Source organism: Entelurus aequoreus, linkage group LG14 (genome assembly GCF_033978785.1).
Source record: "Entelurus aequoreus isolate RoL-2023_Sb linkage group LG14, RoL_Eaeq_v1.1, whole genome shotgun sequence".
In the NCBI taxonomy this organism is placed as follows: Eukaryota; Metazoa; Chordata; class Actinopteri; order Syngnathiformes; family Syngnathidae; genus Entelurus; species Entelurus aequoreus.
Window position 1 is genome coordinate 56,474,228 of NC_084744.1, and position 15,810 is coordinate 56,490,037.

The 15,810-nt window shown below is 36.6% G+C and overlaps 1 protein-coding gene across 2 annotated transcripts in view; it reads left to right on the top strand.

Moving 5' to 3' along the window:
* Window positions 1-14,720, top strand: part of casp8 (caspase 8, apoptosis-related cysteine peptidase) — a 29,237-nt gene extending 14,517 nt beyond the window's left edge. For both annotated transcript variants that reach the window (XM_062070265.1, XM_062070264.1), the window contains exons 5-12: window positions 2,389-2,521; window positions 2,596-2,648; window positions 2,731-2,782; window positions 2,857-2,918; window positions 2,993-3,107; window positions 10,681-10,808; window positions 10,879-11,270; window positions 14,152-14,720. In XM_062070265.1, coding sequence (XP_061926249.1) covers window positions 2,389-2,521; window positions 2,596-2,648; window positions 2,731-2,782; window positions 2,857-2,918; window positions 2,993-3,107; window positions 10,681-10,808; window positions 10,879-11,270; window positions 14,152-14,311 — 1,095 coding nt within the window. In that variant the 3' untranslated portion in view covers window positions 14,312-14,720. The remainder of the gene's footprint in view (window positions 1-2,388; window positions 2,522-2,595; window positions 2,649-2,730; window positions 2,783-2,856; window positions 2,919-2,992; window positions 3,108-10,680; window positions 10,809-10,878; window positions 11,271-14,151) is intronic.
* The last annotated feature ends 1,090 nt before the right edge of the window (window positions 14,721-15,810 follow it).

Below are 15,810 nucleotides of genomic sequence, written 5' to 3' on the forward strand. Positions count from 1 at the left end.
AAATCCAAGAAAATATTTTTAAGACTTGGTCTTCACTTGTTTAAATAAATTCATTATTTTTTTTACTTTGCTTCTTATAACTTTCAGAAAGACAATTTTAGAGAAAAAATACAACCTTAAAAATGATTTTAGGATTTTTAAACACATATACCTTTTTACCTTTTAAATTCCTTCCTCTTATTTCCTGACAATTTAAATCAAATGTTCAAGTAAATTCATTTGTTTTATTGTAAAGAATAATAAATACATTTTAATTTAATTCTTCATTTTAGCTTCTGTTTTTTCGACGAAGAATATTTGTGAAATATTTCTTCAAACTTATCATGATTAAAATTCAAAAAAATTATTCTGGCAAATCTAGAAAATCTGTAGAATCAAATGTACACCTTATTTCAAAGTCTTTTGAATTTCTTTTAAATTTTTGTTCTGGAAAATCTAGAAGAAATAACGATTTGTCTTTGTTAGAAATATAGCTTGGTCCAATTTGTTATATATTCTAACAAAGTGCAGATTGGATTTTAACCTATTTAAAACATGTCATCAAAATTCTAAAATTAATCTTAATCAGGAAAAATTACTAATGATGTTCCATAAATTATTTTTTTAATTTTTTCAAAAAGATTCAAATTAGCTAGTTTTTCTCTTCTTTTTTTCGGTTGAATTTTGAATTTTAAAGAGTCGAAATTGAAGATAAACTATATTTCAAAATTTAACTGTCATTTTTTTCGTGTTTTCTCCTCTTTTAAACCATTCAATTAAGTGTAAATATCATTGATTATTAATAATAACATAGAGTTAAAGGTAAATTGAGCAAATTGGCTATTTCTGGCAATTTATTTAAGTGTGTATCAAACTGGTAGCCCTTCGCATTAATCAGTACCCAAGAAGTAGCTCTTGGTTTCAAAAAGGTTGGTGACCCCTGCACTACGGCAATTAGCCACTGGTGCGTTTATGGCCACACAAAAAGTTGGACAACTCCAACACTACACGTAAAGTGTAAATTTCAGGTCGTTTTACTATGACTCCTCAATCAGTGTGCTTATTCTACTGTCATTTGTTAAGAATGTTATTTTTTGGATATTAATCATGAAATGATGTTACAGGACTACATAATTGCTAATAAAAATATTTATTTTACGGACAGAAAGTTAATAAACACATAATCTCATGCAACATGTGAATGTTTTACGGGGGAACTAAATGTGATCTCTGAAAGGGGTACACAATCTTTCCAAAGCAGGACCCCCACCCAGGCATAAAATACTATAGTGCAGTGGTTCCCCACCTTTTTGTAGCTGCGGACCAGTCAACGCTTGAAAATTTGTCCCACGGATCGGGGAAGGGGGAATTAAAAAAATAAAAAAAATTCATAAAGAAATACAATCATGTGTGCTTATGGACTGCAGACTGTATTGATATATAATGTATATATTATGTTTTTTATGTTGATTTAATAAATAAAATAAAATAAATATATATTTATTTATTTATTTTATTTTTTTTAAATTTCTTGTGCGGCCCGGTACTAATCGGTACCGGTCCGCGGCCCGGTGGTTGGGGACCACTGCTATGGTGCATAGCTGATTAAAAAAAAAACAATATCTAAGTGGGCCAAATCACATACACTACCGTTCAAAAGTTTGGGGTCACATTGAAATGTCCTTATTTTTGAAGGAAAAGCACTGTACTTTTCAATGAAGATAACTTTAAACTAGTCTTCACTTTAAAGAAATACACTCTATACATTGCTAATGTGGTAAATGACTATTCTAGCTGCAAATGTCTGGTTTTTGGTGCAATATCTACATAGGTGTATAGAGGCCCATTTCCAGCAACTATCACTCCAGTGTTCTAATGGTACAATGTGTTTGCTCATTGGCTCAGAAGGCTAATTGATGATTAGATAACCCTTGTGCAATCATGTTCACACATCTGAAAACAGTTTAGCTTGTTACAGACGCTACAAAACTGACCTTCCTTTGAGCAGATTGAGTTTCTGGAGCATCACATTTGTGGGGTCAATTAAACGCTCAAAATGGCCAGAAAAAGAGAACTTTCATCTGAAACTCGACAGTCTATTCTTGTTCTTAGAAATGAAGGCTATTCCACACAATTGTTTGAGAGACCCCAAACTTTTGAACGGTAGTGTATATTAGAAAATAATCTCTTGAAATTGATTAGTCACTTGATTATAATAATAAGACATTTCAATTGTTATGTCAGGTTTGAGACATGTGTGCTGCTGGTATGACCCCAGTGTGCACGTTTGTATTCCACTGAATGCCCAGGGTGCCGCCCTTAAGTCAAAAAGTTTGGACCCCCCTGAATTAGACCAACACAACTTACTGATTTTTTTCAACCCTCTTTTTGTTTTTCTGTAAATCCCAGACAGTGTTGGATATATTTATCGAAATGGAAAAGACGGGGACTTTGCTGTCCGACACGAATCTTGGCAAGCTGCATTCGATACTGCATGTTGTTGATCGACAAGTGGCGTCGACCGTGGAGAAATACATCAACGGTATGGAACAGACACACACGGTGATACAAGGTGTTTTTAAATAACCATTCAATTATTGTTACTGCTTGTTGTAGCACTTCCGCAGGCGCAGGCTCCGCCTCCTTCTGGTTTCATCATGAATTATCGGGTGTGTATCTGCACGGGTGTCTTTCTTCGTGTAGGGTGCAGTACTCTTAAAATTAACTATTGATTCTGATTTCCCTCCACAGCATGTCAACAACAACTTCCCGCTTGTGTCCGTATCAGAGACTCAGCCTTCCGGTACTGTATCACAGACTACCATGACAATTTCTAAATGTAGCTACTCTTGACTTTTTTTTTTTTTTTTTTTTTAGATAAAAGGGGGCCTATTTCCTTCGACGCGAAAAAAAGCAACAAGCCCGACCTTTCCGATCAGGTAGCCATTCATATATATGCTTTTAAATCCACCATCATCTTAATTTGCTTGTCTTTGCGGGTGTGCTTGTGCAGCAGGCGGAGTACTACGCGATGACTCGTAACCCCCACGGTTTTTGCGTGATCGTCAGCAACGAGGATTTTTTGGGGACGAAACTGGGAAAAAGGAGCGGAACTCGGCAGGATGAGGGTGGGTATTTTCTGAGAAGCCTCCCCAAGTTTTGTAACTTCGAGGCTCTCGTACCTCACTAAATATAGCGGCAAAGTCATTCATGGGCCTCGTTGACTAAGACCCAAACACCGTGTGCAATCTATAAAATAGCGTGTGCACTGCAAAAAGTCAGTGCTCAAAAACACGAGAAAAAAATACAAAAATTAGGGGTATTTTATTTGAACTAAGCAAAATTATCTGCCAATAGAACAAGAAAACTTGGCTTGTCAAGACTTCCAAAACAAGTCAAATTAGCTAACCTCAATGAACCCGAAAATACCTTAAAATAAGTATATTCTCACTAATAAGTGCACTTGACGTGGTAACACGTGCCACCTGTGAAATCGAATCACCTGCCAGCTGTGTCTCGCCGTCAGCACTGCCACGCCCCCGTCTGATGGTGCTCTGTCCTCAGCACCACGGACAGAGGCGGTGACCTTTGCTCCTGCAGGCAGCGCTGGCCACGTCTCCCTCCACACTAGCGTTTTCCAATGTTGTAAAAATGTTTCCAATGTTGTAAGAATGAATATTACATTTCAACCTTTTTGTCAAAGAAGATTTGCGTCAGCCTGCGACACATATTTGTTTTGATAGTAGGCTAATATAGCTAATATAGACACTTACATCATGTGTTGCCATCATTAAAACACTTATACAGGTATAGCTCTTTTTTTTTTTTTCTGATTTAGACAGATTACTTTTTTGTATTCTTGGACCAACACTTTCAACATTTTGGGTGGCCATAATTTCCCAAACACAGATATTCCTGTCTACTACACTGCAAAAAGTCAGTGTTCAAAAACAAGACAAATAAAATTTAAAAAAATATTATTTTAGTTTTAGTATTTTATTTGAACTAAGCAAAATTATCTGCCAATATAACAAAATGTCAAGACTTTCCAAAACAAGTCAAATTAGCTAACCTCAATGAACCCAAAAATACCTTAAAATAAGTATATTCCCACTAATAACAACTGTACTACTATATGAGTACGTATTTTCTATTGTTTCATTGAAAATAAAACAGCAAAGTCCATTTGGCTGTCATCTGTTTTAATATGAGACACAATTGTGTCAAAGTCATGATTTTTTTTTTCATGCTTGAAATAAGAAATTATTACTTTAAAAAAGTAGTTTTATACTTGTGAGTAGAGATGTCCGATAATGGCTTTTTTGCCGATATCCGATATTGTCCAACTCTTAATTACCGATTCCGATATCAACCGATACCGATATATACAGTCGTGGAATTAACACATTATTATGCCTAATTTTGTTGTGATGCCCCGCTGGATGCATTAAACAATGTAACAAAGGTTTTCCAAAAAGAATCAACTCAAGTTATGGAAAAAAATGCCAACATGGCACTGCCATATTTATTATTGAAGTCACAAAGTGCATTATTTTTTTTAACATGCCTCAAAACAGCAGCTTGGAATTTGGGACATGATCTCCCTGAGAGAGCATGAGGAGGTTGAGGGGGGCGGGGTTATGGGTAGGGTTGGGTATCGTTTGAATTCGAACGATTCCTATTCCGATTCTTTGTTTCGATTCCGATTCCTGACGAATCTCGGTTGCGATTCTTTTAAGAGGCCGGGTCCAAAAAAAGTTTAGGATATTTTAAATGAGCTAGCTAACCTACAGTCTTTCTGAATGAAATAGTCTGACATTCTCCATCAATTTTAATTCTATTAACTTTTTATGAACTTTACTATAAATTCCTCACAGGGCTGTTTTCAACTAGAATATAAATATCAAATCTATGAACTTGAATATAAATATTATAAATTATGAATACATTTTCCCAGGGATACACTTTCCTCAAGAGAGCTTTATTTTTGAAAACCTCATGAAAACACATTTACACATAAGTGTATGATGCTGCAGGAAACCTCATGAAAACACATTTACACATAAGTGTATGATGCTGCAGGAAACCTCATGAAAACACATTTACACATGTGTATGATGCTGCAGGAAACCTCATGAAAACACATTTACACAAGTGTATGATGCTGCAGGAAACCTCATGAAAACACATTTACACATAAGTGTATGATGCCGCAGGAAACTTCATGAAAACACATTTACACATAAGTGTATGATGCTGCAGGAAACCTCATGAAAACACATTTACACATAAGTGTATGATGCCGCAGGAAACCTCATGAAAACACATTTACACATAAGTGTATGATGCCGCAGGAAACCTCATGAAAACACATTTACACATAAATGTATGATGCTGCAGGAAACCTCATGAAAAACACATTTACACATAAGTGTATGATGCTGCAGGAAACCTCATGAAAACACATTTACACATAAGTGTATGATGCTGCAGGAAACCTCATGAAAACACATTTACACATAAGTGTATGATGCTGCAGGAAACCTCATGAAAACACATTTACACATAAGTGTATGATGCCGCAGGAAACCTCATGAAAACACATTTACACATAAGTGTATGATGCTGCAGGAAACCTCATGAAAACACATTTACACATAAGTGTATGATGCTGCAGGAAACCTCATGAAAACACATTTACACATAAGTGTATGATGCCGCAGGAAACCTCATGAAAACACATTTACACATAAGTGTATGATGCCGCAGGAAACCTCATGAAAACACATTTACACATAAGTGTATGATGCTGCAGGAAACCTCATGAAAACACATTTACACATAAGTGTATGATGCTGCAGGAAACCTCATGAAAACACATTTACACATAAGTGTATGATGCCGCAGGAAACCTCATGAAAACACATTTACACATAAGTGTATGATGCCGCAGGAAACCTCATGAAAACACATTTACACATAAGTGTATGATGCTGCAGGAAACCTCATGAAAACACATTTACACATAAGTGTATGATGCCGCAGGAAACCTCATGAAAACACATTTACACATACGTGTATGATGCCGCAGGAAACCTCATGAAAACACATTTACACATAAGTGTATGATGCTGCAGGAAACCTCATGAAAACACATTTACACATAAGTGTATGATGCTGCAGGAAACCTCATGAAAACACATTTACACATAAGTGTATGATGCCGCAGGAAACCTCATGAAAACACATTTACACATAAGTGTATGATGCCGCAGGAAACCTCATGAAAACACATTTACACATAAGTGTATGATGCTGCAGGAAACCTCATGAAAACACATTTACACATAAGTGTATGATGCCGCAGGAAACCTCATGAAAACACATTTACACATAAGTGTATGATGCTGCAGGAAACCTCATGAAAACACATTTACACATAAGTGTATGATGCTGCAGGAAAGAGCACATCGCGGAGCCTGGCTAGCAGGTTGTAAATTGTCTATGAAAAAATATGCGGGCTAATTTGTTTGCTGCCTCAACGTTGGCGCAAAACACATTATTTATTGCATATATATTGTTTTACTTACCGGATTCGGACTGCAGTGCAGTCACCGAGGTGCCAGGCTGGGCGTCGGAACCAGAGGAAGAGGAAGAGGCAGAGGAGGACGGTCGGCGCAGCGCGTCGAAGACGGGACACGCATTTATTTGTACTCCATGAACTCGGAGGTGCTTCATCATGTTCGACGTGCACCCTCCTAAGCACGAAACAGTCCTGTCGCACGTGTTACATTTCGCCGATATTTCATTTTTTTTAGTAAAGTAAAGCCACACTTTCGACCGCCGACGCCCGCTATTAGAGATGTCCGATAATATCGGTCTGCCGATATTATCGGCCGATAAATGCGTTAAAATGAAATATCGGAAATTATCGGTATCTGTTTTTTTATTATCAGTATCGTTTTTTGTTTTTTTTATTAAATCCACATAAAAAACACAAGATACACTTACAATTAGTGCACCAACCCACCCCATTCACACTCATTCACACAAAAGGGTTGTTTCTTTCTGTTATTAATATTCTGGTTCCTACATTATATATCAATACAGTCTGCAAGGGATACAGTCCGTAAGCACACATGATTGTGCGTGCTGCTGGTCCACTAATAGTACTCACCTTTAACAGTTAATTTTACAAATTTTCATTAATTACTAGTTTCTATGTAACTGTTTTTATATTGTTTTACTTTCTTTTTTATTCAAGAAAATGTTTTTAATTTATTTATCTTATTTTATTTGATTCATTTTTTTTTAAAAAGTACCTTATCTTCACCATACCTGGTTGTCCAAATTAGGCATAATAATGTGTTAATTCCACGACTGTATATATCGGTTGATATCGGTATCGGTTGATATCGGTATCGGTAATTAAAGAGTTGGACAATATCGGATATCGGCAAAAAGCCATTATCGGACATCCCTACCCGCTATCCATGCTTGACTGACTCGCTCGGCTACATAGGCTCGGCTATGCTAACACTTCCGGCGGTGGACGCTTCTTCGTTGGTGTTCAGCGGCTTCTTCTTCCAGTCGGCGGACTTATTCTTTTTTTTCCGGTCGGCGGACTGGGTATCGAAACTAGGAATCGAAATTTGAACTTTTGAACGATTCCGGGAGAATCGGAAAGTTAGTCCCGGTTCCAATCGATACTCGATACCCAACCCTAGTTATGGGGTAGGGGATAGCGGTGGGGTGTATATAGAGGCTTTGCAGCTGACGTCATCAGCCACGCCCATTAGCTTGGGCTAGTTCAGTGCCGGTCAACGACTCACACACGCTTTCTTGTTAGATCTGCTGCTATTTGAGCTTGGAAATGCCGGAAACCTGCTGTGCTGTTGGATGTAGCAATAGACGAGGCGATAAACCAAATCTTAGCTTCTGTAGATTCCCGGCAAACGTCAAAAAACGCGATAAATGGATCGCGGCGATTTGTCGTGAACGATGAAAACGTACGATTTACACAAGGATATGCAATGAACACTTCATATCAGGTATGTAAACAAACTATTCACCACAATCACACTGTTACTGCCACGCGGATTTGTAAACAGATAGGCTCTTCTGTGTGTGCTTTTTCCTTACCTCGGTCATGAGAAGAAATCGATTCTTGTTTGGAATCTGCCATATCAGCCCATCATGCACAAAACCTGCTGTAAAATACTTGTAGGCATACAGACTCTTGTATGCCTTAAGGTCCTTTCCAGTGTACGGAGATGGTGAATCGACGAGGTAATTATAAATGTCTGGATGTGAGAGATCAGGCAGGTCGGCTGTTGCAAAATGCTAGCTTCTCTGTAAAAGGTGCGGATCCGTTGTGCCAACAAGGTTCAATTTCTCTCGGTAACGTTTCTTGGACTCTTCATCCAAATGCACAACTTCTTTGGGTAGCAAATCAGCCATAATTCGGATGAAATCGGTGAAAATGTAGCGCAGAAATCAAACTGAATCTGTACGAACACGTAGGAACGAGCTGACCGGTTGACCGGCAAGATGGCGGCGTAACACGTAAAATCACGTGACTGCAAAGCCTCTATTGTAGCGTCCCGGAAGAGTTAGTGCTGCAAGGGGTTCTGGTTATTTGTTCTGTTGTGTTTATGTTGTGTTACAGTGCGCGTGTTCTCCCGAAATGTGTTTGTCACTCTTGTTTGGTGTGGGTTCACAGTGTGGCGCATACCGTATTTTTCGGACTGTAAATCGCAGTTTTTTTCATAGTTTGGCCGGGGGTGCGACTTATACTCAGGAGCGACTTATGTGTGAAATTATTAACACATTAGCGTAAAATATCAAATAATATTATTTATCTCATTCACGTAAGAGACTAGACGTATAAGATTTCATGGGATTTAGCGATTAGGAGTGACAGATTGTTTGGTAAACGTATAGCATGTTCTATATGTTATAGTTATTTGAATGACTCTTACCATAATATGTTACGTTAACATACCAGGCACGTTCTCAGTTGGTTATTTATGCCTCATATAATGTACACTTATTCAGCCTGTTGTTCACTATTCTTTATTTATTTTAAATTGCCTTTCAAATGTCTATTCTTGGTGTTGGCTTTTATCAAATACATTTCCTCCCAAAAAATGCGACTTATACTCCGAAAAATACAGTATTTGTAACAGTGTTAAGGTTGTTTATACGGTCACCCTCAGTGTGACCTGTATGGCTGTTGACCAAGTATGCATTGCATTTACTTGTGTGTGTGAAAAGCCGTAGATATTATGTGATTGGACCGGCACGCAAAGGCAGTGCCTTTAAGGTTTATTGGCGCTCTGTACTTCTCCTTACGTCCGTGTACCACTCCGTACAGCTGCATTTTAAAAAGTCATACATTTTACTTTTTGAAACCGATACCGATAATTTCCGATGTTACATTTTAAAGCATTTGTCGGCCGATAATATCGGACTGCCGATATTATCGGACATCTCTACTTGTGAGTGTTGATGACACAGCTTTGCAACAGTTGATATTCTAGTTTCAAGCATGTTTTACTCAATATAGGTCATCAAATCTCAGCAACAAGCTGTAATATCTTTCTGAGATCATTTAGGACCAAAACCCTTAAAACAAGTAAAACACTCTAACATAAAATCTGCTTAGTGAGAAGAATGATCTTATCAGACAGAAAATAAGCAAATATCACCCTTATTTGAGATATTTCATCTTACTTCAGTGTTTCCCACACATTCATTTATTTGTGGCGGCCCGCCACGAAAGAATTACGTCCGCCACAAATAAAAAATTTAAAAAAATAATAAGAATTTTTTTTAAAAAATTATTTTTTTTATTTTTTATTTTTTGTCCTGTCCAGCTTCTCAGGCAAATCATATAGTTGATGTAGATGCCCATATCGGCTGTTCAGATTTACTTTACAAAAGAGAAGTGTAGGATACTTCTCTTGTTATCTTATTTGTATTTGACTTTATTAAATGTATTTATATTAGAAACACAACATATGTATATAACAAAGGGTGCAAAGTCTGCAGGCAGTAAGAAACACATGGTTAAGTGTAGGGAGTAAAACTGATGGCAGTCTAAAGTTCAAGATTTTTGGAGCTCTTTGTTCAGTGGATCAGATGTTTGATGAAGCTTTGTGTCTATCTACCACCACTACTGTTTTCTGTTTATTTGTTACTGACTGTGGCAGGACACCTCTGCCTCTGTTTCACTTTATGTTGCTGGTAAATAATATGGTTGTAGTAGTAGGCTAAAGTTAAATTATTTAGTATGCACTAATTAAAGGGGCAGAGCTTTAAGAGACATTTTAGCTTTTATATTTTATAAGATATATTTTTTGTAAGAACCACAATTAATAAATATATTTCAGTGAATAACTTATTGTTCAAATCTGTATATAAATATGTACATAAAGTGTTGTAATTATATTGTAAAATGAATGGATGGACGTTTAAAACAAAACTGTTATTATTACTTAGTATGTATACATTTTTTGAGCCTTTTTAGAGAAAATCATATTGTAGTAAATTATGCAAATTACTCGATGGTGTCATGGTGACCACGCCCATAGCCACGCCCCCACCGCCACAGGTATCTTGGCAGTTTATGGGAAACACTGTACTTAGATTTCAGTTTTTGCAGTGTGGAAACATGATGTGCTTTTCCCCCCCCTTCAGTGGCTCTTGAGTCCGTGTTTTCCAGATTGGGCTTCAGAGTGTTTGTTCATCGCAACTTGGCTGCAGAGCAGATAAGACAGACGCTAAAAGAACACGCTCAAAGAAATTTTTCAGATGACGACGCACTGGTGAGTAAAATGGCACAATTCCATCTGTGAAGGTAACGCGGTGGAAACACGTTGACTTTCTTGGACGTAGGTGGTGTGTTTGCTCTCCCACGGAGAAAAAGACTGTGTCTTTGGGACTGACGAGCAAAAGGTGCCCATACCAGACCTGACCGGGCCCTTCACGAGCGTACGTGCCCCTACCTTGGCGGGGAAACCCAAGCTGTTCTTCATCCAAGCGTGTCAGGGAGCCGGCTACCAGACGGGGTCCCTGCCATGCCCTCCCAGGCCCAGCGAGAGCCGTGATGACGAGCAGAGTCGCTTTGAAACGGATGCAGGTCCCATCCGTGGTGAGACGGTGCCCTCGGACGCCGACTTCCTATTCGGCATGGCCACTGTGCCACAATGTGTGTCATTCCGAAGCAAGGTCACAGGCTCTATCTACATCCAAGAGTTGTGCAAGCAGCTCCAACGATCAGCTGAGAGGTGAGCGTCTCAGATTTTACAACTTAAATTATTACATTTATATAAATATATATGTGTGCGTGTATGTATATATACACTATATTGCCAAAAGCATTTGGCCACCCATCCAAATGATGACAATCAGGTGTCCTGTTTTCTACAAACATTTGTGAAAGAACGGGTGATTTCCAGCGTGGAACCGTCATAGAATGCCGCCTGTGCAACAAATCCAGTCGTGAAATTGTATTTGCTCCTAAATATTTCAAAGTCAACTTTATTATAAGAAAAGTGAAGAGTTTGGGAACAACAGCAACTCAGCCACCAAGTGGTAGGCCACGTAAACTGACAGAGAGGGGTCAGCGCATAGTGCAAAGACTTTCTGCACAGTCAGTTGCTACATAGCTCCGAACTTCATGTGACCTTCCAATCAGCCCACGCACAGTACGCAGAGAGATTCATGGAATGGGTTTCCATGGCCGAGCAGCTGCATCTAAGCCATGGCATAAGACATGTTTTTTGCCGACGTTTAATCAATGTCGGGTTCTGACGCTGATTTGATTATTGATTTTTGGTCATTTTCCGACCAATATTCTACAACACAAATACAACGTTGAAACAACATACTTTTTGCCGACGTTTATTCAATGTTGGGTTCTGATGTTGATTTGATCATCGAATTTTGGTCATTTTCCAACCAATATTCTATAACACAAATACAACGTTGAAACAACATGTTTTTTGACGACGTTTAATCAATGTTGGCTTCTGACGTTCATTTGACCGTTGAATTTTGTGTCATTTCCCAACCAATATTTTACAACACAAATACAAAGTTGAAACAACATGCTTTTTGACGACGTTTATTCAATGTTGGGTTCTGATGTTGATTTGATCATCGAATTTTGGTCATTTTCCAACGAATATTCTACAACACAAATACAACATTGAAACAACATGCTTTTTGACGACGTTTAATCAATGTTGGGTTCTGACGTTGATTTGATTATTAATTTTTGGTCATTTTCTAACGATTATTCTACAAAAAAATTGCAACGCTGAAACAACATCTTTTTTGACAACGTTTAATCAATGTTGGGTTCTGACGTTGATTTGATTATTGATTTTTGGTCATTTTCTAACCAATATTCTACAACACAAATACAACGTTGAAACAACATGCTTTTTGCCGACATTTAATCAATGTTGGGTTCTGATGTAGATTTGACCATTGAATTTTGGTCATTTTCCAACCAATATTATACAACACAATTGCAACGTTGAAACAAAATCTTTTTTGACAACGTTTAATCAACGTCGGGTTTCTGACGTTGATTTGATTATGGATTTTTGGTCATTTTCCAACCAATATTCCACAACACAAATACGACGTTGAAACTACATATATTTGACGACGTTTAATCAATGTTGGCTTCTGACGATGATTTGATCATCGAATTTTGGTCATTTTCCAACGAATATTCTACAACACAAATACAACATTGAAACAACATGCTTTTTGGCGACGTTTAATCAATGTTGGGTTCTGACATTGATTTGATCATCGATTTTTGGTCATTTTCTAACCAATATTCTACAACAAAATTGCAACGTTGAAACAACATCTTTTTTGCCGACGTTTAATCAATGTTGGTTTGTGACATTGATTTGATCATCGATTTTTGGTCATTTTCCAACCAACACAAATACAACGTTGAAACAACATGCCTTTTGACGACGTTTAATCAATGTTGGGTTCTGATGTTGATTTGATGATGGATTTTTTGTCATTTTCCAACCAATATTCTACAACACAAATACAACGTTGAAACAACATGCTTTTTGACGACGTTTAATCAATGTTGGCTTCTGACGATGATTTGATCATCGAATTTTGGTCATTTTCCAACGAATATTCTACAACACAAATACAACGTTGAAACAACATGCTTTTTGGCGACGTTTAACCAATGTTGGGTTCTGATGTTGATATGATCATTGATTTTTGGTCGTTTTCCAACCAATATTCTACAACACAAATACAACATTGAAACAACATGCTTTTTGACGACGTTTAATCAATGTTGGGTTGTGACATTGATTTGATCATCGATTTTTGGTCATTTTCCAACCAACACAAATACAACGTTGAAACAACATGCCTTTTGATGACGTTTAATCAATGTTGGGTTCTGATGTTGATTTGATGATGGATTTTTGGTCATTTTCTAACCAATATTCTACAACAAAATTGCAACGTTGAAACAACATCTTTTTTGACAACGTTTAATCAATGTTGGGTTCTGACGTTCATTTGACCGTTGAATTTTGTGTCATTTCCCAACCACTATTTTACAACACAAATACAACGTTGAAACAACATGCTTTTTGACGACGTTTAATCAATGTTGGGTTCTGACGTTGATTTGATTATTGATTTTTGGTCGTTTTCCAACCAATATTCCACAACACAAATACAACGTTGAAACAACTTGCTTTTTGACAACGTTTAATCAATGTTAGGTTCTGACATTGATTTGACCGTTGAATTTTGTGTCATTTCCCAACCAATATTCTACAACGTTGAAACAACATGCTTTATAACAACGTTTATTCAATGTCAGATCAAGACGTTGATTGGACCATTGAAATGTGGTCATTTACTCACCATCAACGTGGATCCAACGTTAGACATCAACGTTGTCTCAATTTACAAATACAACTATTTTGCCATGTTGTTTCGAAGTCAGTTTTAAAGGACAGGTACGTATAATCAACGTTGCATCAATGTCTTGTGCCTTGCTGCTTGTGTTGCTTTCCAAACGCCGCCGTTGTACTTTTTAATGCACGAGACATTCCATTTCTTCCGCTAATGTCCAAAATGTCTGTGATATCGTCTGTGCAGCCGCAAGGACGAGGACATTCTCACCATCCTGACACGGGTGAACAGGGAGGTCAGCAAAGGAGAGTATCTGAACTTCAAGCAAATGCCGCAGCCCAAGTACACCCTCACCAAGACCCTCGTTTTAAGATTTGCCGACGCGGGCCAAGTGCAACCCTCCTAAGGTGCCGTATCGCCGAATACCTCGGGTGGTGCTCCAATGTGTGCATCACTGGCGCCCGTCAGCTTGCATAGACTGTGATTGAATGGCAATGATGATTGTTTAGTAGTTAATAAAAAAAGTATGAATAAGAAAAGTATATCATATCATGTTTTCCTTCATGAAATGATCCGTCATGATGCTTATTTTAATGTTGTGGACACAATGCTGCTTATTGGGATCGCAATGATGTACTGTAATATAATCACCAGCATTTTTGTCTTTGTTTACATGGCATTTTAGTTTGGTGATCAATCCTCAGCATTCACACTATTTCTCAAGATGGCTGTGAAATATGTCATTAAAAGAGCAAATAAAAGACTTTTGTACCTGTACTGCAGGCATGTTCAAACCTGTTGTATTGTGGGAAATAAAAGAATACATTTCTCTTTTTATAAAATTGGCTAAAACCAATCCAGTAATTGTTTGAGTTGGTGATCTGCGATACCACTGAAAAAAGTTGTTTGTGAAACTTTTTTTTACAAAAACATTTTTCAGATTGTGAAACTTTTTTATTTCAGTTTGTGAAACACTTTTTTTTTAGTTTGTGAAACAATTTTTTTTGTTTGAAACTTTTTTACAACATTTTTTAGATTGTGAAACATTTGTTTCAGTTTGTGAAACATTTTTCAGATTCAGATTTTTTTTTAGTTTGTGAAACATTTTTTTAAATTAGTCTTTTTTTACAACATTTTTGAGATTGTGAAACATTTTTTTCAGTTTGTGAAACATTTTTCAGATTCAGAATTTTTTTTAGCATGTGAAACAATTTTTTAAGTTAAAAACTCATTTTTTACATTTTTGAGATTTTTTTTCAGTTTGTGAAACATTTTTTAGTATGTGAAACATTTTTGAGATTGTGAAAAATATTTTCAGTTTGTGAAACATTTTTTTTTCGTTTAAAACTTTTTACAACATTTTTCCGATTGAGAAATTTTTTTTTCAGTTTGTGAACATTTTTTTTAGAAAAACTTTTTTCAAATTGTGAAAACATTTTTTTAGTTTTATACATTTTTTTTAGTTTGAAACTTTTTTTTACAACATTTTTCAGATTGTGAAACATTTTTTTCAGTTTGTGAAACATTTTTGAGATTGTGAAACATTTTTTAGATTGTGAAACATTTTTTCAGTTTCAAAAAAAATTCGGTTTGTGAAACTTTTTTTTATTTTTTATTTTTATTTCAGTTTGTGAAACATTTTTGAGTTTGTGAAACATTTATTTTAGTTTGAAACATTTTTGAGATTGTGAAACATTTTTTAGATTGTGAAACATTTTTTCAGTTTGTGAAACATTTTTTAGTTTGTGAAAGTTTTTTTACAAAAACATTGATCAGGTTGGGAAATATTTATTTTAGTTCGTGAAACAATTTTTTTAGTTGGAAACTTTTTTTACTACATTTTTCAGTTTGTGTAACATTTTTGAGTTGGTGAAATAATTTGTTTGTAAACCTTTTTTTTCCCCC